This window comes from Chelmon rostratus, chromosome 7 (assembly GCF_017976325.1).
Source record: "Chelmon rostratus isolate fCheRos1 chromosome 7, fCheRos1.pri, whole genome shotgun sequence".
Classification (NCBI taxonomy): domain Eukaryota; kingdom Metazoa; phylum Chordata; class Actinopteri; order Chaetodontiformes; family Chaetodontidae; genus Chelmon; species Chelmon rostratus.
In genome coordinates this window covers 19990765-20014883 of record NC_055664.1, presented here as the reverse complement: position 1 = coordinate 20014883, position 24119 = coordinate 19990765, and the positions used below count along the sequence as shown (strand labels likewise).

The window sequence follows — 24119 nt, the reverse complement described above, 5'->3', positions numbered from 1 at the left end:
TATTTGGTAACTTTTTTTAAGGGTCTGTGATGTCGTCTTCTTCTTGTTATTATTGCTATTGGGTTTTATTTTTGGATTATTTTTAATTGTCTGATTTCATTTGCCTCATTGCAGTTGTGAAATGTCTTAATCCTTGAAATCCTTAAGCTTGAAGCTTGTAGAAATAATCTATTATTATTACTATTAGCATTATTATCATTAATTCAAAGGACAATGGAGACAAAGTTAGACTTTAGGTAGTTTAGTTAGTTGTGTTGCGCTATTAATTTTCAGACTGCATGTAAGTAAATATTCATTAAATATTCATTTATTGTTGGAAACTTTCTTTATGTATGTTGCATCAACTACAAGGGTGTTTTTAGTCATTCGTAGCTGTTAATTGGAATCACTGGTCTACTATTTATTTTCATTTAATTATACAATTTAATAATGAGTCTACTATGTCACACTTTTGGTCTTAGGATAAAAGTTGCATCTTGTGGCTGCAGCATCCTAATGGTGGCAATTTCAACAGTGAGATTATCTGTCACCCAATGCAGGCTAAGTTTAATCCATTTTTTGGCGTTTTGTGGGAGGTGGAGGATGACAGGAAAGAAAAAGAGAGAGAGGGGGGGGGGGGTGACATGCAGAAATGGTCCTCTGCTAGCTTTCTAAACCCAGAATGCCTCAGACTCTGTGGCCAGCAGGACGCCCTGCGAGCAGCCGTTCTCACGTTTGATGAGTAATACATGTGAAAGTGACTTTTTGACATGACAAATAGCATGCGGCGAAATTCAAATAGCATTACAATCATGTGGAAGTAGTTCATACTGGAGATGTTGACAAGACAAATGTTTGTTCATTGGGTTGTAATAATCTGTAATCAGAGCACAGCAAATGCGTTTTCCATCAGACTGTTTTGTAGTGCAGATAGATTTGAAAAATTGCCTTAGGACTGTGATCAAACACTGGATTCACATCATCTCAAACAGCCAGTATTAGAACATTTTGTAAACAGTGTTTATCTGTAATCGCTGTCTTTTTTTCTGACATAGTAAAAAGAAAAAGACATCGTCTTACCTTTTTTTTCCTTGAGTGGAGGTTGGCATTTAGAGTGGAGATGAGTCAGTGCTACGTTTTATACAAATACTGTTGACATTAGAAATCAGACCTTTGGGGAGTAAGTAGTTCCTCAAATAGCCGCAGAGATGGGCAGTGTTTCCCCAGAGTGAAGGTGTGTCCTACTTTGCACAGGAGTGAAAGAGGCAATTTGAATGCCTTGGTGTGCAATGCAGTCTGTGCTTCTGAGAGTTGGAACGAGGCGAATAAAGTGCTCAGTCGAGGAATTTGTTTGGAATTTGAAAAAAAGGCAGAAACAAAACCAAAGTTATATTAAAAGTCACATGTTTTATTTTTGCCCAGCAATATATTTGGAAGACTTTGTGAGAAATTACCTTTTTTTTTTCTTATTTTAATCTTTTTAGTGCCAGTGAATAAACCCAATGTAGATCTACTCCCAAAGGCTTTAAGTATTAAGAACACATAAAGATTTATTGGCAACATTAGTGCAAGCATGTGCATTTACGGTGGTTTTACTCATAAAAGTCTGTGTGTGTGTGAACACGTAAAGGACAAGTGTGTGTGCAAGTTTTAGTCCCTTAGCAACAAATCATTTGCACATAACAAAGCATCACAGACTTTCAGAATATTTGCTTCCTTTGATTTCCACTCAGTTCTGCACGGTATGAAAATCAGTGAGCAGTTCACTTGAGCTGTGTCCATCTATCACAGTGAACTTAAGTTAATGTTACATTATCATTGTGTGGTAATGTTGCGCTGCATTACCTCTGAACAATAACGCAACTTTGACAAAATAGCATTAAATGGAAATCAATGACTGCCTGGAACAGTTGTAAAATCTGTTCATTTCTAAATCAAAGCAGCATGTTTTTGCAAAATGGTGCTGTGAAGTGAAGTAAATGGAATTAATTTGCTAAAATGTTCAAAACCAATGGTGCAGGGTTTTGTTAAATATTGACATAGTAAACATCTCCTCTCTGGTGCTTCAAGCCAGCATTGACTTTTTTAATATTTAGTTTTCATAATGTTTCTTTGTTCAGGGGTCCACATGCTTTTGGCCAGAGGACAAATCATAGTAAACATTGTTGATCAGGAACATTTTGCAGCTTTTAAAATGGTTTAATGAATGTTGATAAAACATAAACCTGGTGGCATTAGGCTTCTTTACAAATGTACTTAGTTTTTCAAATTGGTGTTTTAGTTGTATGTAAATGACAGCATTGATATACTGCAGGGGAACTTTTACAGGTTTTTTTTATTTATAAGTGCATAAACATTTTAATGAATCCCAGACTCCTACACAAAACAGTGTGTCCATTATTTTAACTTCTGACTCAAGGCCAAGAGATGTTTTTTTTTTTTTTTTTTTTCAGGTGCAGTATGCTAATACCTTTGATTTTTTTTGGTGGCAGATTTCATGCATAAACTAAGGCTGGGGGCGAATGGCGATACAGCAAAAAAAAAACAACAGATTTTTTTCTGCAAAACTGACTGAAGTTACTGAACACAGGTTTTGTTTGCACACTAACTTGTAAAATCTAAAATGAATAGGGTTCCTTGAATTATGTGGTGCATATTTATAAATCAGTAATTTTATTTCAACAAGTTTTCTTTTTAACCTCAATTAAAGTTCAGCCTTCCATGATGATATTAAGACTCCATCCTCTGTGATAATTGAGGTGATACAGAATTTGCACACCGGTACTGGGATCAGAGTCAGCACGCGTATACAAAGAAATAATCCTCACAGTCAAGGTGGCGTAAGTGTTTAATGCTTGTGAAACAGAGTATATATGTGTTGGAGACATTTATTGTAAAAGTTGCAGATTAAATGATGATTTATCCAAAGTATAATTGCATCTGTCATTCATGTGTTTCAGTCATATTGAGAAACAGGATAAAGGTACAAGAATTTAGAAGTTTTTATGTATTTGTTAAAGTTTCATCTGATGTAAGTTTAATAAATCAACACTCATCTGAAAGAGTAAAAGTTAAATCATTAAAAATTGTTATTTTAGCATCAGCCTCAAAACTCATCATGCAATATCATACTACTCTACGATGACAGCTTCTTAGCCGTTAGCAGCATGGTCTTACGTCTGGCAATGTCAGTCTGTCGGTTGTTTTCCTCTAGCGCCATCATGAGGCCGATACTTGTGACTTTGAGTGGCAGCTGCTGGATGGATTGCCAGTTCGGATGTTATGTTCCCTTTAGGATGAATTGCAATAACTTCGGTGATATCACTTTTCATCTAGCGCCCCCATCTGGTCAATATTTAGATTTGTTACATTTTTTTGTTTTGCGACCAAATACGACTGTACCTGCAAAACTTCTGACACTCCCATCAGCAGCACTTTGTGTTTAGCACTGATTAGCAAATGCTAAGCTATGTTATGCTAACATGCAAAACTAAGAAGGCTAACATGGAAAAGATAATACCTGCATGTCAGCATTGCCATTGTGAGCATGATAGCATGGTGATGTTAACATTTAGCTCAAACGTCCAGTAGTCAACACTTTAAAGTGGCACAACCAGTGGTAGACAACAAGTAACTACATTTACCACAGTAGTGTACAAGTACAAGTATAATCGTGAGCTACTATTCTTTACTTATACTGTACTGTACTGTAATTTACTATTACTGTGCTTCTATATTAATTTGACAGTTTCCAGGCAGAATTTAAAGGCCTTTAATTAGCAGGTATAACACAATGTTATCACAGTATACTAAATTACCCAGCAGTATATAAAATATTAAGTCTTATGTTAAAATTAGCTCCACCTCATCCTGCAGCATCATTAAAATGCTGCTTACTTTTGATACCTTACTGAATTTTGAATGTTGCAGCTGAGAGTTGGTCTGTCGTACAACTGAAGAACAAGAAGTTAAATTTAGCATCACCGCATCCTTAAAAATAGATGCATAATGAAAGTCAGAGTTTCGGCAAAAAGCAGAAGACTTGAACTTTACCTCATGTCATTTATTTATACAGCAACACGGACCTTGTTGCCTGCATACCATTTCTAGTGAGAAGAGAGTACATTACATTAATCTGACTAATGAGCTATCACATTGAATAAATAAATCTACAAGAACAATAATGTATTTTAATAAGAAATGCTAAAGGCCACTCGGATGAAAAATTACCTCTCAAAAGTCTTAGCCTATAGAATAAATCTGACTTCCCTGTTTTGTTGACACGTGGGGACCATGTGAAGTTGATTTTAATAATTGATCACCACAAAGTGCTGGGAGAGAGCTTTGCTGATAAGCAAAAGAATAGGTTTTTGTGTTTGAATCACAACATCCCATCGATCCTCTTTGAATAACGCTTAGTAGAAGAGTCACAGACTTAGAGATTATTTATGGATCCCTCTTGACCTTAGCATTTCCCAGGGAGATTGTTTTTAAGGCTATGAAATTGACTGCCAAATCTGCACACATACAATGGATAAATCTGAAGTGACAGCAATAATCAGAGTGGAGAGATTAGCAGTTTTCAGCATTGTTTTTTTTTGTCCTACAAAGACATACATCATCATCAGCAACAACTGAGCAGGAGCAGCCTCACCTGCTGGGAGGTCGCTTTTAGCCTGTGTGTTTTTGAGACACCATTCTCATTTGTCACCTTTGATCCATCAACAATTTGCTTAAAACAGAGACAGCACTGGAATATTTTGAAGATAGGTGTTTTGCGTCAGTATTATACCTGGTACTGCTGACGCTGGGGACTCCCTAAAAGTTGGTATTTCACCCAGACTAGCTTGTTTTCAGGACGGCGGTGAATCTTGTTTTGGCGTAAGGTCTCCTGTCGAGTTAATCTCAAAGCAAAGACGAGGTTGATAAACAGCTTTGCGGTTTTGCAAGCTTATCCAAAAATTGTCAAGATGACCCAATGCGAGCCAACAAGACTCGGCCACAGAGTCTTCTGTGACGCAGGACCTCAGACGCCGCCCTCGGGTGAAATACTGGGTTTTTTGGGCGTCCTGTCACCTCTCTGCACAGGTTGAAAATGAAGTGTTACATTTTGGTGCAATCTGCTCACAGCCTGAGGCAATTTTATGAGCTTTTTAAAAAATAAATCAAATGTATTAAATTAATTAAACTAAAAGCATTCAAGTGTTTTCACTTTGAGCGACCTTTCATGGATTCCCAAATATTCTTGTTCTTTATCTGGACCACAAAGGAACTTAACTTGTTGTTCTTGTTCTTTAATTTTCTTTTGCTCACCTCAATTGTCTGCTCGCGCAATCTGCTGATTTTTGGGTCGAAGTGAAGATGCCCGGAAACTAAATGGTTTAAAGATTTGTTTTATAGAGTGGACTCTATCTCCCCGCTGTGCCAAACTAATACGCTGCAGTTTGAGAGAGCAATCAAATGGAAATGGAAATTTGAGCAGCTTAAAGATGAAGCTCATTTTTCCCTTAAGAGCTTGTGAGTGTTCTGCCAAAATGTGTGATTCTCTTTCTCGCTGCGACTGTACTGAGGCCATACTGTCTGATGTTCACAGCCTCCTTCTGTTATACATTGTTTACACTGTTACTGCGCTTGATGCCTGAGATTATTTTACAGAACAATAGCGCCAGTGTTTCTTTGGTGTTTATTCAAAATGACACAACCGTCACTTAATAACACTTTCCAATATGTTATCCTGTACAAAAGCTTTAAAGTTTTTATCTTTATTAACATTTAATAAGTAATTCATCTAACATTTTTTGATCGGGTACATGTGCATGCAACTGATCATTCACTGAAACAGCCATTTGTCCAATGAGTGAGGGGTGGATTCAATGGTGTGTTTAATGTGAGCTGCCTGTAAACTACCTACAACAGTAACCAAGCTTTACTGGCAAAGGCAAGATCTTAGCAAACTACGTTATACTGAAGAAAGAAAAATATCTGTTCAGGACTGGAACATCCGCTTTGTGGGAGCTAAGATAATATTATATCAGAGTTTAGAGGAACAGTAGTCTTTGTCCTGCTCTGTATTTGGTTTGGGGATGCTTGCACTCCAGCAACAGCCAAACCTTGGGATTTATATGGTTGTCTTTTCCAAAATCATTGGTTAAGCTTTCCTCTCGTGCATGACACGTTTGCAGTTTACAGTGATAATGGTGGCAGATTTACTCTCGAAACTCGCAGTAAGTCTCCACATGAAGGGTCTCTGATTTCACAGCGAGGTAAACAAAAGCAGCCTCCTTATTTCTAACACTCATGCAGATTAGATCAGCTGTAGCAAGTAACACTAAGCCTAAAACTTTGTGAGCTGGTTGAAAACTCCTTCTCCAGACTTTTATGTTTCCGGCTGATTGGTTCTAAAATGAAAAAGCCAAAAGACTGAGACTAAAACTTAACATGTCCCTGATAATAAGTCATCAGATGATGATCCATTTAGAAGACATAACGTAACATCATTTGTGTATTTCAGGGCTGAGCTGGTTAGTCCTAGTCCTAAATCTAGAAGAGCTGCACAATGAACTCATTTCATCCACTGTCAAATTAGCGGAGGGCTAAGATGAAAGTTAGCTGGCTGGTGTGCATTCATCCAGGTCATAAGTCTTTTTGGCTTCATGCGCCACCTAAGCAACTTTCACAGGAATGAATGGAGTCGCACCTCCAACGCTGGATCCACTTGCAGTTATACGTCTGTGCAAACATTAGCTTACACTCGCTAGCTACAACTAAGAGAATGTGCTAGTCTTCATTCCATCGGACAAAATCTGAATCCGTAATCTGAATTTTGATGGTAAATCTGCCAGCACCTTTGCATCACATAAAAAAGACAAAATGAACATAAAAGGATTAATGTCATGTATTAATGGAAAAATTAGATGGATAATAAACCCCACTTGATTTTAAAAATACTGCCTTGGTGAGCAACAATTTGAGACTTAATAGGCGATAGCTCAGACTGAAAAGGATTTTTTTATAACCTGGCAACCCATTATTTATTATTATTGATGGTTACCTGATCTGTAGGGCATGAATCACTTATCAGCCATTAATACCGCCTGTGATTAGTGCTTGTAAACATTTTAAAAAGAGCCTGTCTGAGTGTGATAGCCATCATTTTCTTCCTATCGTCTGATAGTATAACATATCGTATAGTTTCCTGTTTCAAAAGAGCATGTCACCCTTTACTGTGACCACAAAGACTTAAACGCTCGTTTGTGCAGCATCAAAGATTCAGCGCTGTTTTCTGAAACTTTTAAAAAACTTTTACCTTCTCTTCCGTGGTTAAAAAAAAGAGAGAGAGAAGCCTTTGAAGGTACAGTTCCTTCCTCTCTTTATTTAGAAGTAGAGGTAGTTTCTCTTTTTAAAGTTACACCTTTCAACACAACTGACTGAGGCAACAAATTCAAAGAATGTGGAGGCAGAGACAAAGAGCCAAAGTGATGAAAGAATGAGACACAGAGAAGAACGGCAGAAAAAGAGAGGCGGATGCCAGCTAACAGGATAGTTGTCGCTATGAAACAGCTGCTGATGTGTAATGACACTGATTTATTCACGAGATAATCCTCGTATACGTGTAGATCCTTCTTCTTGGCATGCTGAATCAATACAGACAAAGTAGCTACAACTACGAAATACGTATCTGTACGTGAGAAATTCCTGCAGCTGTACATCTTGTTGTGTGTTCAGTGGAATATTAATGAATCACTCATTTCCGGCATGTATCTGTACGTCGAAGCGGGGCGTGTGTGACCGGTGTGAATGTTAATATGCAGTTGTGGGGACCAAGTATTAGCAGTGGATTACAGGTGACTAGCAGGCTTTTGAATCTCTTTCCTGTGATACCCTTTGAATGTGTTCACTCCCTTTGAAGTGATGTCAGTTTTAAAATATCTCAACCCTTTTATGTTTAACCATGGGTGTTTGCGTTCAAGGATTCTTCTTCTTTTTTTTTTTTTTTTTTAGAGGGAGGAGATGAAAGCATCACAACAGTCAGCATCCATCAAAGAGCGAAGAAGTCTGGGAAAAGTCCTGCACATAACGAAGCATGACTTGTTAAAACACAACATGAGGCTGTTGTTGTGTCTGCGCGGGGTGATTAGGGTGCAGCAGCGGGTTAAAGAGTTGAATGACAGGCGGATCCTGACGGGGCTCACTCACTGCTCTGTCACTGAATTTGATCGACTGATTGTGTGTTTTGCAGCAGTAATGAGCTTTACAGTATGTGCATAATGTGCCAGGAGCCGATTCGTATGCTGGATGAGCTGGCTAATTGTTCACAGTGCATATTCCCCACAGTCCCATGGCTCTTCTGATTTGGATTCATTTAGCCTACATTTTACCTCATTATACAGGCTTGCATTATTGCCAGGTTCTATGTGAGGTATTATGCATTGTTGAAATTGACTCAGGTAATTGAATTTAACAAATCAACTGAAGTACCCTTCACCTCTTTCACACAAAACCGAGTGCGAAGGTGCAAATTTAAGATGATCGGTTTTGAAAGGTGAACTGTATTTGAGAGTTTTCTGCTGCAAGATGAGTAAAATTGGCTTGAACTGCCACAGACAAAAATCCTCTCGTCATTTCATTTTGCCGCTCTCGACAACAAGCTGCGAGGATTCCTTTGCTAATTTCCTCACGGTGCAACAAAAGGAGGAAGAAATCCCAAGTTGAACTTGCCAGTGAACTTCTCTCCTTCAACCTTGTACACAAATCAAATGTGAGGAGCAGTTGTGGGGCCATTTTTTTTTTATTTCAAGGAGTAAAGCTGGCTCACAACTAAGAGCAGTAAGGCTAGGAAGAGGATGTAGAGCTGCAGTTCAGTAGGTCTGTAAGCCGAGGGATGAAAATGTTCTCTGATGCTGATCCTGCGGTTGCTCTGGATCCCAAACAGCAGCACAGAAAACTGACAAAACTGGGTATTTACTCTGGCATTCCAGTGGCAGTCTCTCGTCTGCCCAAAACAAACAGTACCCTATGCATAGCCCCGATCTTCCTGGAAAACATGCTCTCACCAGTTTATTTTGTGTTTAGGCAAAAAAATTCCCTCAAACGCCATTTTTCTGGTCATCAAAGCTCCAACGGTCTGTGCCGCTGTATTAGCAGGGCGGTTGAAGACGAGTTGAAATAGCTTGCATTTAAATATGAAGAGAGGCAGGCAGCTCCTGAGTAGTGAGTCATGACTGCTCGGGAGTTTCCACCTCTGTGACTGTGCAGACATATTCTGTTAAGATTTCCCTGAAATTTTTCTTGTTAATCATCATATTCGATTAATCTCTCGCAGCGTGACTGTGCGACTGGAAGTCCATGCATGTGTGTGTTCCCGCTCTGCAGCTTGGCAACTATCACTGTGTGGGAAATGCACCCCTGAGGGTAGTACCCCACAAAGCAAGTAATGGCACTGAGCATGCAGATAGAGGACTATTTTAGACTGAGAGGCGTCTCTAATCTTATGAGGTGTCAGCAGTGTTGTGCCATAGATTAGCCGACTCCTTCCCTTTATTTCCTCTATGATCATCATCTCTTCTGTGTGCATCGCCTCCTCTGGCAAGGACTGCTGTGCAACATCCTCCATTCATATTTTATTATTATTAGCAGTAGCCATAGTAATAGCAGCTGGATTACTGTTTTTGTTTGTAGGCAGTATCAGGAGCATGGTGTTAGTGTTGTCTGGACAGTGGCAGGTAAAATCATGAGCACCAGATTGCAGTGCATGTTAGCACATGATATCAAACCTCAATACTTCTTTTTTACCCTTACTGAAATGTGTGTGCGAGTTTTGAAAACTGTTAAATACTGAAGGCCAGCAATGAAAGGCTGGCCCGATTAATAGTCTGCTCTACTCATTCATTATTTTAATTTAAATTCAGTTTTCACTAATTTTAGTCTTCCTTTAGAGAAAGTTCATGTTTTTCATATTAATAGTAAAGCATTCAACATTTTGCAATTGGCACTGTAACTCAGGTATCATACTGTGTGTGCACTAGTATTCAAACAGAGCCCAGTCCACAATTAGGACTGGGATCTGTACAATACTTAAGTACAAATACTCGACTCGCTTATTTCCGTTTTATTTGACTTTGCATTTCTACTAAATTTCAGGTAGATGCAATTTTGTAGGTGTGGCCCCGCTACATTTATCTGAAAGTTAGAATTAGTTGCTCTGCAGATTACGATTTTAAACACCTAAAAGAACATTAAGAAAATGATGCATTGCTAAAAATTAAATTAAATTAATTTAAAACAACAAACATAAAATTGGCTTCATCTCATATACATTGCATTGCTGTTTCTCCATCCACCCATTAGTAATAAAATCAATAGTATAACTCTAACAGGGGCCACTCTGCATAATGAGTTTTACTGTTGATGCATACATGAATACTGAATGTGTGACTATTGCTTATTTTTTTTGCCTTTACTCAAACACCAGAAAACATGAAAAACTGCTTCAGCGTGTGTTTGAATTTATTTTGTGTGTGTTGAAAGATGTTCTTAATGCACGCAGGCAGTTGACACAGTGACAGATATACATCTACTCCGTCAGAGGTGAGAAGTGGATGCAGAGATAAGCGAATGTTGTGCGATGTGATCATATTAGCATGTTTGCAGACTTGATGGCACAGGCGCAGCGTGTTGAAGCATGGATATGCATATTGCACATGCAATAAGCTCCTGTGAATATGTGCGGGTCTGTTGGACTCTCGTTTCCTTGGCGTGCGCTTGATCGGTGAGGAGTCTTTGATGTTGTGCTGCAAGATCTGACGCTCTGATCTGGAGCATGACAGACATGACATTATGGGAGACTACATCAGGAGATTTGGTGTATGCAATGTAATGTTCCTGTTGGAATCCACACAACATCATGTTATCTCTGTCCTCATATTCTCAACCTACCTTCAAAACAAATCGACTCATTCCCATTAGAATAAGCTGCAAACATTACCTTCAAATTGACAGTACAATGCATGCTAATGGTGTCGGAGCTGTGGTCGCACAGTGTATCCCCAAAGTAGTTACAGAGGTGTCGTGGCTGTTTTTGAGGAAGATGTGGAAAAGCCATTACAACTTAAACTGTGCAAATTGCTGCAACCAAATGTGGCCACCCTAAGTCATGCGGGTGGTTCGCTAACAACGAAGTCAAACTCGCCTGAAATAGAAACACAGCCGAACGCGGCTCTGCATATAAATTTGTGTATACTTGCTGCCGCATTATATTGTTCATTTGTTTACGCTCGGTGCCGGTGGGGGCACATGAAGATTAAAGAGGTAACTTTAACCTATGGAAGCTGGAAACAGCGGTGGCGGAAGAAAATCAGAGAACAAGAGCAACAGGGACCTTGGTGAAAAGGCGACAAAGGCAGCAGAGGGAATGAGGATGTAGAAACTATTTGATTGATCATAAAGGTGCAGATGTTCCCCTAACAAGCTTTAGCAAACTGAGCCTCCAAAGGACGCCTTTTGAAAATGGTGACCAATAGTTGTTAACCCACAGATATGTACATACAAAGGCAACACAGCCAACATAGATACAGTATTTTAAGGACACTTTTAAACTTGGGAGTTGGTTAGCAAAGTAAGTTTTTGTCAAAGCCAGCGGGTCTCTGCACAGGATGGAGGCTGAGGCCAGTTTTCCTGCTGGTTCTGGTCTTTGCAGCTGTAGCCTGAAAGCATCAGCTCACGCAAATTTAAAAAAGTGGTCTTTCTAATTTATCCCTGGTGGTTTTTAAGCCATTAAGTTAGTTGTAGTATTATTTGCCAAACGCACGAAATGGAAGTGAATGGAAGTTTGTGGTGGTCACAGTGATGAAATATTTTTTCTAAAACTGATAAATCTGAACTAATTGTGCAGAAAAAGTAGTTCCTCAGAAATGCATTTCTGGAGTAAACAGGGCAGACTTTCTAGTCAGAGACTCTGATTTAGATTTTTTGATAGACTCTGATTGATAGATTTTTTTTTCAGCTATGTTTTGTCCCCATGTTACATCAGTATTGGATGCTCACAATTTATGTTTAGTGCCAACATACAGTCCGCTGCCTTTATTGTGATTATAAGGCTTTCCTGAATGGCATGTACAGCGTATTAGACATAAAACTCATGCAGACGACCGGAGTTGTCATCGTGCACAACTTTACCCATGTGTTGTGGCTACCTATCCTTTCCTAACCTCCCGCCGCTGACCCTGATTGTCCGCAGATTCTTCTCAGCGGGTCTTGTACATGATATCTACCGTAGAAGCAGTAAGTGAAACAAATGAACTTGGAAAAGCTTGTTTGCTTTCGACTCACTACTTCTACAGATGTTTTCTCCCTTTGATCGCACGGGTTTGTGCTTGTTTCCGCCCACATTCAACAAACATACAATCACAGGGAGTGGAGGCTAAATTGTCCATTGGTGCAAATGCATGCGGGGACCCCAGCCAGCCTCACAGTCGCTGAGGCTAATTGGAATCCAAATATAGAATAATAAACCTGCGCTTTGCCCACACTGTTGGTCGTCATGGTTATACCTCCTCAGGGACGAGTCTGACTGGTGTCGGCAGTCAGACTCGAGTCTGACTGCCGACACCAGTCAGACTCATAGCAGCGCTGCTTCTTTTTCTCGATGTGTTTGAGTTTGCATGTGTGTTTCTGGCCTGTCAGTGCGGCACATCAGCAGTCGTAACAGGCGGTCCCTGTGGAGGGCAGACTGACAGGTAGGTAATGATCAAAGAGGCCGTTTCCTGTGTTTCATGTTGGGCTCAGAGAGAGATACATCTGTACTGCCGGCGCCTCTTCTTTTTCACGGGCTCGGCTTGCAGATAGCACTCACTCATCTCTGGTGCACACATGCATGCACACAGGCGCGAGCGCCGACTTTTAGTCGTTTTCAGGCTCCTCGCATTAACAGCTGCTAACACATTTCTCACATTCAGCCTCACTCTCCGATCGTGCTGCACTCCCTCCCATCTAATAAATCGTTGAACTCTTTCCGCCCGCACGCCGACTCGCAGTCATCTCAAACTGTCATCTGAACTGTATCTCACATCCATAAAATATTAAGCTGAAGGGGAAACACAGGCAAAGCCACCCAGTCTGTCTCCAATTTGACACCCCCCCCTCCACCACCAAGTAAGCAGGACTATCTCTCTGACTCAGGTGCCAGGCCACTCACAGATATCTTGCCCTCCATCTTGTGTCCACAGTCGCCATCGGCTGCGTGGATGGGTTCGTACTCCCGCTGCTGCTGCTCTGTTCAGCCAGTTTCTGTTTAATCAATTGAAGCAATTCAGATTGTGTTTGAGAGAGGCCAAATCTCATCTCAGGTTTGTTGTTGTTGGAAATGAAGTGCATCCTTGAGGATGGGTGTAAAAACAGCTCCACTTTATCTGGAAGATTAAAACTTCAGGGTCACGGTAATCTGTCTTAATGAAACTGTCAAGTAATCTGAGAATCTGTAAACTCGGTGGTGTCGTGCTGGAGTTTTGGGCACTTGCTTGTGTGTGTATTTTACCAGGCTGAATTTATACATGATTTTCAAATTACTGATTGGCAGACTAGAGGGTTATGTGATTGCTATGAGAGGTAAATTAACCAGCAATTAACCAATGTTAAGGTAATTACATAGCCAATCAAATTAACTACTCAAAGCAGGTAGGGGAAGCATGAAGAGCTGATTTAATCATCTATAAGAACTACTCCTTTATGCACTCTTAGGTTTGATCTCTTAGCCCTCTTAATGTTGCCGGAGCAGATGTTTTATTTATTTATTTATTCATTTCATTTGTACAGTAGACTGTATTTATTTGCACCATTCACAGCTTTGTACCACCGTCCTTGGCAGTTGTAGGCCAAGACTCAATAGGCCTTTTGTTGATACAGACTTCATTTCGTGATCCACTCCAACATCAACCTCAGCCCACAAGTGTACGATTGAATGGACAGGTATTGATCCGTGCTGAAAAACACGGTGGCGGTTAAGCAAAAAAAAAAAAAAAAGTAATTCAAACTTCGCTGAACCTTTGTCACTTTCTGAATTGACTTGAAAGTAGGTCACGTAGATGCAGAATCACGCTTAATTGCACATGAAAAACACGTAATACATATGTCCTTTAACCTAGTCGAGTTTTATTCAAGCTGGACAAATCTGCTCCACACTGTCCGACAGTATCTTACATACATATATATTCTCTATCAGCTTGGTCCAGCTCTTCATTGAAACTCCTCACGCTGAGTAAAATAGCTGCCATCCACCATTTATCAGGTGGGAATATTTTACCTGTTTACCTGATGGCATTATTCAGCCTAACATATCTGATTTCACTGAAAGCTTTTGGATCTTCTCCAGAATGTGAAATAATGTTTTGATGTTTCGAACAATGTTTGCGTGAGTTTGTATTGACTGTGCTGCTGGCGGGACTGAAGGGTTATATAGTTTGAAAACCCCTCTGTACTTTCATCATTGGCTGGAGATGTATCTGGTTGACCTCCTTCCATTTACAGTGGATGTTTTCCAGAAATAAAAATCGTTGCACAAAAAAAAGGAGTCTGCGCCAGGCTAATTACTTGCAGTTTGGGTTTGACCTTAGTTTTTCTCTGTTGCCTCAAAACAGTTTTACAAGTTCATTGTATGTCACACTGTGTGAGAGGGGTCTTGGTCACAATCTGTGGCAGAATGTAGCATATCTATGGAGAGATTAGACCCAGGACGGTCACGAATGGGTGTTTTAGTCCACACACAGGTACCAAGCAATTTGAACACGTTTACAAATGCACACATCACAGCTTGGATAATTATTAGTATTTCACGTGCAGATTTTTTACTTCAGCTTCACAAATCTGACAATTTTTGCTTTCAAAAAGCTTCCTGTCTACACAAATGTCTAAAAATATTTGTGACGTTCTTTTGTATTTATTTGCAGATTGTTATATGTGTGTGCACGAGTCGCCTGACACACTCAAATCAGGTTACATTTGCGTGTGGAGTTTTGAGACTCTTCATCATCCGGCTCCACATAAACCCACAAGTGCATGCTGCGTTTAAGTGCAAGTGGAAAACTTGGACGTCTGGGCTTTCAGTGAATTTGTGTATAACAGCCATGTCCAAACTATTCCATAAAGGGCCGTGTGGCTGCAGGTTTTCGTTCCAACCAAGGAGGAGCGCACCAGACTGGACTCATTTAATCAGCTGATCTCACTTTTCAGCTGATAACTAAGAGATCCCTTGATGTTGATTGGTTGGCCTGGTGTGCTCCTCCTTGGTTGGAACGAAAACCTGCAGCCACACGGCCCTTTATGGAATAGTTTGGACATGCCTGGTGTATAATATCAAAGAAGACCAAAAAAGTGGAGGAGGAGGGGATTGTGAAGCTAAGAAGTGAGGAAAAAAAGCCAACAAGCAATACAAGTTTTGTTCTTTTAGGGGTAGCATTATGCTAGCTCACCTCTGTGTTCTGAGTCATTATTAATAATATTCTGACGTTGGTTGGTTTGTAAATGTGGCAGGTGGCAACAGTCACATCAGAGTTTTGACACAGCTTGTCTTTGGTTGAGCAAACTCTAAATCAGTTGTCTCAGTACAACCACCATTTTTGATTGACAACCAAAGATTTCACTAGATTCGTTGCCGTTCACTGTTTTATGTAATCGTGAACTAATTTTGGACTGTTTGTTGGACAAAATAGGACACTTGAAGATTTCGCCTTGAAATTATAACAAGCAACTCTGCTGTTTATACACGAAATGATGAATCATTCAAGAAAATAATTGAATTAATACGTTGCAGCCTTGAGACTTACATTTTGTAGTGAAAACTGAGCTGCAGTTTAATAAGACACTCAAAGTGGTTTATTATCACAGGTTTATTTTTTGTTTGACCAGTATCTATAGTCTAATTTACATTTGCTTAAAGCTGCAGTAGGACTGTCGCCCACGTCCTCAGTCCTCCTCTTCCAGCTTACAAACACCAGTGAACTCAGAGCTGACCCTCTTTTTACACACCCAAGGCTGGCAGCTGATCCCTCTGAAAACCAACAGGGTCTCTGAAAAGGGGGGAAGGGAGATGCGTTGCTGGCAAGCATGAAAAGCTTCAAATGATTGATAGCCATTTGTTTTGCCTGCTTAATACAACATAAACTCTCCAGCGATTCATCACCAGAGTGAGGGTTTTTCCACGGTGCCTCTGCAAAGCCCACTAAAAATAATTCATTTTCTGCAAGCTACGAGCCAGGCACTAATGTTAAATATTCATGCGGGTCCAGTCTAAATGATGTGGCCATTGGCACACAGTTAGAGCACACTCTGTGGAAGGGAGGAAATGTCAAGCTGTGAATAAATGAAAGCAGTGAAGCCGTATATTACCCTGCCATTGTGAATTTACTATAGTTGCCATTTTGTACGGCCACTTCAAATAGATCTCTTTTATAATCAATACGCTCAGTAAAACATGGAGCATATTGCCACGTTGCCAATAATCTGGACTGGTCGTGTTTGCTCATCCTTTATTCACTGTTTGTATTTGTTGCCTAATTTGTGCCTCATGAATGTTAACAGAGGACTTTGTGCTATTTCTGTAGTAACAGTCGCCGTGCGCAGTGAAACGGACTATCAAAGCGAGTAAGTTGACTCTCTTCAAACCTGTCGATGCACCGCGAGCTCCTCTTGCCACACTCGATCAATATGGCTTGTGCCTATGCAGCTGTTATGGTTTGATTCGTATTGATTGCCACATCAGTCAGCTGCATTCATTTCTGAGATGTTTTCGCTGCGCGGCGCCCTGATACGGAGGAGATGTTGTCATGGCTGCACAGAAATTGTTTTGAGACGTTATAGGTCATCTTCTGTCATGATATCAGTAAGCACAGCGGAGGGAAAAGGGCAAAATATAATAGAACTTACTGGGTTGAGTATCCATTTAGAGGAACTCAAATAGAGAGCATAATGTCCGCTGTGCATCATTCGGGTGGAATGGGCAATGTTAAATGGCCTCATATTGACAGACACACTCTACTAGTATTCATTTTTATCACTCACACACACACACACACACACACACACGTCCCCCACTCACATTTACACACACATCTCCTCCTGCAGTCTCTGACTAATGAGGCCTAGGGCTGGAGATGGTTCCATCAAGGAACTTCCCCCTCTTTCTTTCTCTCTCTCTCTAACACACACACACACACACACACACACACACACACTCGCGCGCTTCTCTCCTCTCTCAAACATGCACCTGATTGATAGCAGTGATTTGACTGAGAAAAGGGAAATGGGAAATTGAAAAATGGTGGAAGAAGATTGGAAACAACGCGCTGATTATAAACTCTGTGAGGAAACAAAAGGCCTTCCCTCTGCCTTTTCTCTTAGCGCCGAGGTAGCAGGTGTGTGTCTGACAGGTGCCTGATTGAGGCGCACAAAAGACATTACAACTGCAAACAAATGGACGTGTTTAGCGTCCCCGGATGCGGTTAACGTTTTGGGCTGATAGATGTGATTATGAGTATATGAGCAGAGGCAGCCAGAGAATGGGCACAGGTGTTAGGGAGAGTGGAGCAGAGAGAGGAGCCATGTTATTGTTGCGATGATAATAATCCATCTATACAATTAATGGTATGTCATCGCCAAGGTCATCAGCCTTGGGGGATGTATTTAATATGTCTCATATTGTAATAATAGAGCCTCTCTCTCTGCTGGGGACAGATACACAGGAGGCGTGAGACCACACAGATTTATCATCATGGAAAAAAAAAAAACCACAAAGCGTGACTGTAAAAATGAAAACAACAATCACTGCGTTCTAAATCCTCCGATTTACAAAATAACCTCAATTACCTCAATGCCATCGCCATTTATTTTGGTCTTTTTATGTTTATGTTCTCATATTTCAGGATGAAAAAAAACAAAACAATAGCACCTTTATAACAGTGAAATAAATTACCCGCTGCCTCTTACAGCTTTGTGTATTCCATAAATGAGGGAGCATCTTGGCCGAGGTCCCGGCGGTTTAATATTCTCTGAGAGCTTCCAGACAGTGAGTGGTGGTGCAGCAGCTGTCTCTTGACCCTGCCGGACCCCCACTTACCCCTCTGACCACCTCCTTTCCACTGGGCAGGCTGTGGCGATGACAAGCCTGTCAGAAGCGTCTCCTAATGTCCTAATTACCCCTCACGCACACACACGCACACACAGAAATGCTTGTGCAGAGAAACGCACATTCATAGTGAGTAAGCAGATATGCTGGCTGACAGGCTAGAAAGCACACACACACACAATCACACACACGCCATTTCTTCTGTGAACACTGCTCATGTGGGTTTTCCTGGCAAGAGACCATACTATAGGTGAGGCATTACAGCGTCTCCAGAATAGCAAAAATCCCTCCCTCAAGACTCTTTGAGGGGCTTTGATTCGTATCGTTCTGCGCGTGTTTTGATCCGGGCAGGGCTGTGTGTTGAATCAGAGCTTCGGTTTCTCTCCTGTGGTAACAAACGCAGGCGCTCCTGCCGCAACTTTCTTTTAAAAACTGAAACCGAGGGGCTGAAAAGAGGCTCCGCAGTGCCTGCCGCCTCTGAGGGGGGAACAAAAAAAAAAAAAAAAAAAACACACACACACACACAAAAAGATGCAGCGTCACCCAAAATAGACAAACTGAATGAGATGTGATGTGTCACTTTGCCAGAGGTTAAGCTTCGCCTCGGCTTTAAGCGAGGATCTGTCTCTGCTGCATGGTTTTTCGGGTGCAGAGCACACCGTCGCTGCTGCACTTAAGTCCATGCTCAGTCAACCAGGCTTGTTAACATAACAGAGTGAATGATTGTGCCTGGTAGGAAAAAGGAAATCATTGTACCTCCCAGCGAATGCAGTTGCTTGGTGATTTATAGACCTCTGAAGTTGCTGCATTTGTCACAATCAGCATGACTTAACAGTGTGTTGCTATAATGCTCTTCCTGCCTCATATCATGTTGATTTGAGACGTCCTGCCAAGCAGACCGGCCTTGTTTTATAATGTCGAATTAACTCCTGATAGATGTGTCAATGTGATATGAAGCCACTGCTGCCTTTTTTTAATTCCGCTTTTTGTTTTATTTGTGTAACGGGGAGAGCTCGGTGTCTGTCATGTGAGGCTGCGTGGAGCAGCAGTCTGCCGTCTACAGTAGTCAGAAATGTGTTAGCGCTCCCTTTTTTCTTGACACGGATGTGAGAGCCGAACACTACCTGAGCTGTCATTAAAGCGGCTGGTTGCTGTTTGCACCTTTTTTCTTTCTTTTTTTTGTTTTTTTGGCAGCTGCAGAGACTTTTCATGTGTGTTGTGAGTGACAGGACCCAGTCACGTACACCAATGAGATTCAGCACCTTTTTTTTTTGTTTTCAAAGACATTGCTGATGCTTAATTTTGGGCTTTTATTCATAAGACCATCATCTATTGTTATTTATGTGCAATTTTAGATGCCCATAGCACTTTGTAAAGAGGAGGCAGGGCACCAAATTCAATATATCTGCTTTTTATCTGCCAGCATTTCTGAAGGATTATCCCTTAATCTCTCAGAGTAAAAGCTGTCTTCAGTTACACGTGTCCTCCTGGCTTTTCATGAGTACAACACAAACATTCAGGCCATAGATTGGACATTTACAAAGCATATCTCATTAACAGTCAGCAATTAACCTCCTCTGTGGGGGATATTCGCAAAATCTCCTTTTTATTACAGATTGTCGAGCAGGAACATACTCTGCATCTCCCGTAAACCTACCTGATTAATATGTTTCAGTCGACTCTGGGGAGAATTAATCTGAGTATTCCCTTTAGTGTTGCAGGTGAATGTTTTCTGATATCTCACTGACAGGTTGGCCTGGATTAAGCCGTACCTGACAGCTCATAATGAAAGAAGGCTGTAAATAAAATGCAGCTAAATTACTGAATAATGCACAAAGCAAAGAGCAATTTTGAATTATCATAAAACCAAGCCCTCACAGGCATAAATGCATCATCTGTTAAATAAAAGCAACCATTAAAAAGCATGAAAATTAGTTCTTCACTTTGGGAATTGAGGTTCAAAAAACGGTACCAGCTCAAGGTCCACTTACTCGCTTTTTCCAGGGCTTTCAATTGTATAATGCAGACTGCATTGGTGAATGGATTTTATTCAGCTGGAGATGGATCTGAGCTCTGTCGCTGTTTCATCCGCATCATTTTTAGGATATCAGTGTCATCTTAAAGATAGCTAATCCCAACTCAAGGTCCATCTGTTAGCGCTCTCCCGCGCTTTCACCTGTACGATTCTATCTTCATCTGCAAATGGAGTACAACTGCAAGAAATGCTGATTTCTAGTAGTGATTAATCTGATGATTGTTTTCTTTGTTATAAATTATTAATATAATTGATTTCTTCACACATAAACAATCGATTATCAGAATTGCTGCCAATCAAGCTGTCATGGAGGTGAATATGTTGATATGTCACCATGTGATATAGTTCCAGTTCACATGCAAAGTAAAGCGTCTGCATATATTTGTAGGCAACATGCAGTATTTAATGTGGATTTGAAAATGAATGACAACAATGACTGGCATGAGGTGATGGACACTGTTTTTCCTTTTTGCGAGGAAAGCTGCAACTCTTTGATCAGTTTCTTTTGTGAAAATCCTGACCTCAAAAGTCGCTCGTGTTTATCGGGTCCACTCTGCAGGGGCTCGCTTCTCCATCGGATTTCCTTGAAGAGGAAAAGTTTGAAGCCCACCTCTGATCCTTCTAATTAAATGAAAACACAGTGGGCTGCACACAGTGAGAAAGCATCGCTCCACACACACACACGCACACACATGAGCGAAGGTAACCAATGTAGATACCTATGAGGAACTACACAGAGTTCCAGCACCTGACTCTGTTGTGTCCTCTTATGCAGTGCAATCACACACTAGGCTGACATGCAAAACGCTGCAGATCATGAGCATAAATAAGCAAGGGAATGTTTTACCTGAAAGGAAGAACATTAATTCAAAGGCATCACACTAGTACTGAGAAGAAATGTTGCCTCATTAGTGTTACCCCACTGCTCTTACTGAGCAGCAGCGATACAGAGAGAGACAGAGAGACAGAGAGAGAGAGAGAGAGGCTATGTGCCACTCTTACCACACAGACATCCAGTCTCCTGAGATCTGAGTTTGCCTCAGTGACTAAAAAATAGTGCAGATTATTATGGATTCATTGGGTTGGCAATGGGTTGAACACAGATGCCTGAATACCAGAGCACTTAGCGCCTCACTTCTTATAGAAAACATAATGCGGTGCAAGAATATGCCCTTTCAAATGTCAACAACGGGCATGTTTCCAGCAGGAAATGCAGCATCGCGGCGGGTGGAAATCAGGAAATGTTCGACTTTTCTGTTTCCGAACATGACGCCGCTCGCTGAGGAGGATGAGATTCGGATGAAAAGGAGACGAGGTGAGGAGACAAGGACAGACATTATTTGGAGGACGCTTTGGCCTGCCCGCTCTCATCCCGCGTGATTGACAGATTGGTGCAACGGCTGCACTCGCGCGAATGCCATCACGCGCATTTCCCCCAGAAATCTGTCTGTCAGCACTGTCTAAGCGGAGCGACAGCCATGACATCTAATCACAGTCGAGCTGGCACCTCATAACTTCTACCTAATGTGCTGCAGGTACAGAGGAGAGAAGGGGAGCACGGCAGGCACATCACAACGCTATTTATAGCCCCTTCAGAGGCCACCAGCAGGAAGTGGATCATACTGAAGGGTTAGGGAAGGTGTCACCACGCTATATCACAAGTCTCTCTGTTTAGATATAGGTCTCTGTAGACAAGATTAAACACGGAGATGCCCCACTGCTACGGTGATGCATTTTTCTGGGTTACACTCTTGACAAAGTAACATAAAACGAGGCCAGATATACTACACGTACAAGATGATAATGAGTCATTTACATAATGTTGCTACAACATTATAATTACCTGGCAATTAAAGCAGCTCAAAAGTCTCATTATGGGCTGTCCTGAGGGCTGGTTGGACTGGGACGCATACGGTGTGCTCATTCAAGCTGGAGTTTGAGTCTGGCTATCAACCTCTATCACTCCAGTCTCTTTTTGTTCAAATCACTTTCAGCCGAGGCAGAATTGCCCCAGAAGCCTCATTATGTGGAATTATCGCCTAATAAAGATAAAGTTTTGACTGACACTCGGAAGTTTTAAAGACGCAGAGGCTCCAGATATCCTAGCGGGCTCCTGGACAGTGTTCAGAATTTGTTTCCCATCGTGTGTGATTTGTCACTCACACGTCTTTGTCCTGAGGGAATTGCTGACACATTGAAAATGCACAAAGGAGTATAACAAGGACATGTGTCATACCTTACACCCTTATTACGCCGGCAATGACAAGTGAGACAGGCAGTCACTTCAGCATACTGTACGCTCGGCACTGCAGCTCACATAGCTCACAGCCCGAGTGAAGAAGCTCCAAAGCCTGTGTGAAATGTCAATATAAGATGGTGTGTGAAATATAAAAATGTAGATGTGCAGCAGAGGGCAGGGGGGGAGGTGTGTGTGTGAAGGGGGAGGTTGGGAGGAGTGTGTGTGGGGGAGGGGGGGGGGTTGTTTATGAATAGCAGACAATGAATGATGGAAGCTCTCCCGAGGGTGCAGGCCCTGAGCACCGCTGCGGGGACTTGGGAACGCGCCAGTCTCCCATGCCCTGTGAGATGCCAGTTTGGGTGGGCACCGTTCCGAATGGGTGCTCTCCTCTCCAGGCTGCAGCGCGGGTCCTGGGGGAGCGTCTCCAGGCAGTGGCTGCTCCACAGCGTGGGGCTGGCTGGAATCTCAATCAGGGACATGAAGAGGGTGGAGGCGGGGGACAAAGTCCACACATTCCCTCTGTTCCCCGACAATTCCCAACAAATGAATGAAGAGAGGAAAATGGCTCATTATGCCGGGATGGTAGACACCTGTGGAAAAATAGAATGACTGGACTGTAAAAATGGCTCATTATGTTGCCTTTTGTATTCCTCTTAATTGGTAGAAAATTACACATATAGCATATGGAGCTTAAATTTAATGAATTTTAACACCCATATTTAGAAATTATGAACACATTTTTTTTGTTATAAGTGGAATATGGCTCTCTGCTTGCATCCTGTCTGCTCACAACCTGTCTGTTTTCTTCTCTTCTCTCGTCCTCGTCTGCGCTGCAACAGGAGCTGCTGAAAGCGTGACAGGTACTCTTTCTCTTTGCTACCTGCTGTTCATTTGGAAGTGCTTGCGTCTGTCTGTGTCTGTTGATTGGCTGTCCAAAGCAGTCTGTTCATCTGTGCATATTTACATGAATGGCTGGTTATGTTGGTGTTTTTCTTTTCAGGAAGGAGGAGAGAGCCGATCCACTCTTTTTTTATTATTATTTTCAGTTCTTGAATCAACACTTCGCCACATGCAATGGCAGATTTCAATTTCTGCCCGGGCCACTCAGTTGCCACTTTAGTTTGTCTGAGTTCTGTGATGCTAGAAAGTGCACTTTACCTATTTTAACTAGACTAACAGCAAAAATAAACCTGTCGTAGCCATCATTCATGATTAAAACAAGACAAGTTTGCAGCCTCTTAGCAGCTTTTAGGCTGTACTCAGGCACAACTGTGCTTTGAACTGAATGCTAACATCAGTATGCTAAGATGATCACTATTTAACAGGTGTAATGTTTGCTGTTTTCACCTTCTTCATTTAGCATGAGCATGCTAACGTTATCAATAGCACTGGACAAATAAATACACAGAAATGAATATCTGAACAATATTTCATGGCAATCCATCAAGTAGTTGTTGAGGTATTGGATTCTGGACCAAAGTGGTGAACCGACTGGTGGACCATGTCAACATGGCAAAAAATGTCTCCACAATTATTCTTATTTGGAATCATTAATAACTGTAATATGTCTGTAAACAGTAAAATCAAACATCGTTTACAACACACACTGTCTGAACATGAGTGCGGCTGTCTCCTCCTTTCTTGTACTAACCCTTCAGTTCTTTATGTGTTTTTCTTTCCTAACATCATGTGAGGTTACTGTGAATTACTGAAAGTGCTTCTCTGATTTTACCTGTTATTTCTAAAACCAAACT

General features: G+C 41.3%; 1 protein-coding gene across 1 annotated transcript in view; it reads left to right on the top strand.

The window, feature by feature from the left end:
- The window catches only part of cadm1b (cell adhesion molecule 1b), a 133429-nt gene that overhangs the window by 70413 nt on the left and 38897 nt on the right, over positions 1-24119 (top strand). Inside the window, exon 2 of the mRNA XM_041941063.1 lies at positions 23205-23225. Within this exon, the coding sequence (XP_041796997.1) occupies positions 23205-23225 (21 nt within the window). The remainder of the gene's footprint in view (positions 1-23204; positions 23226-24119) is intronic.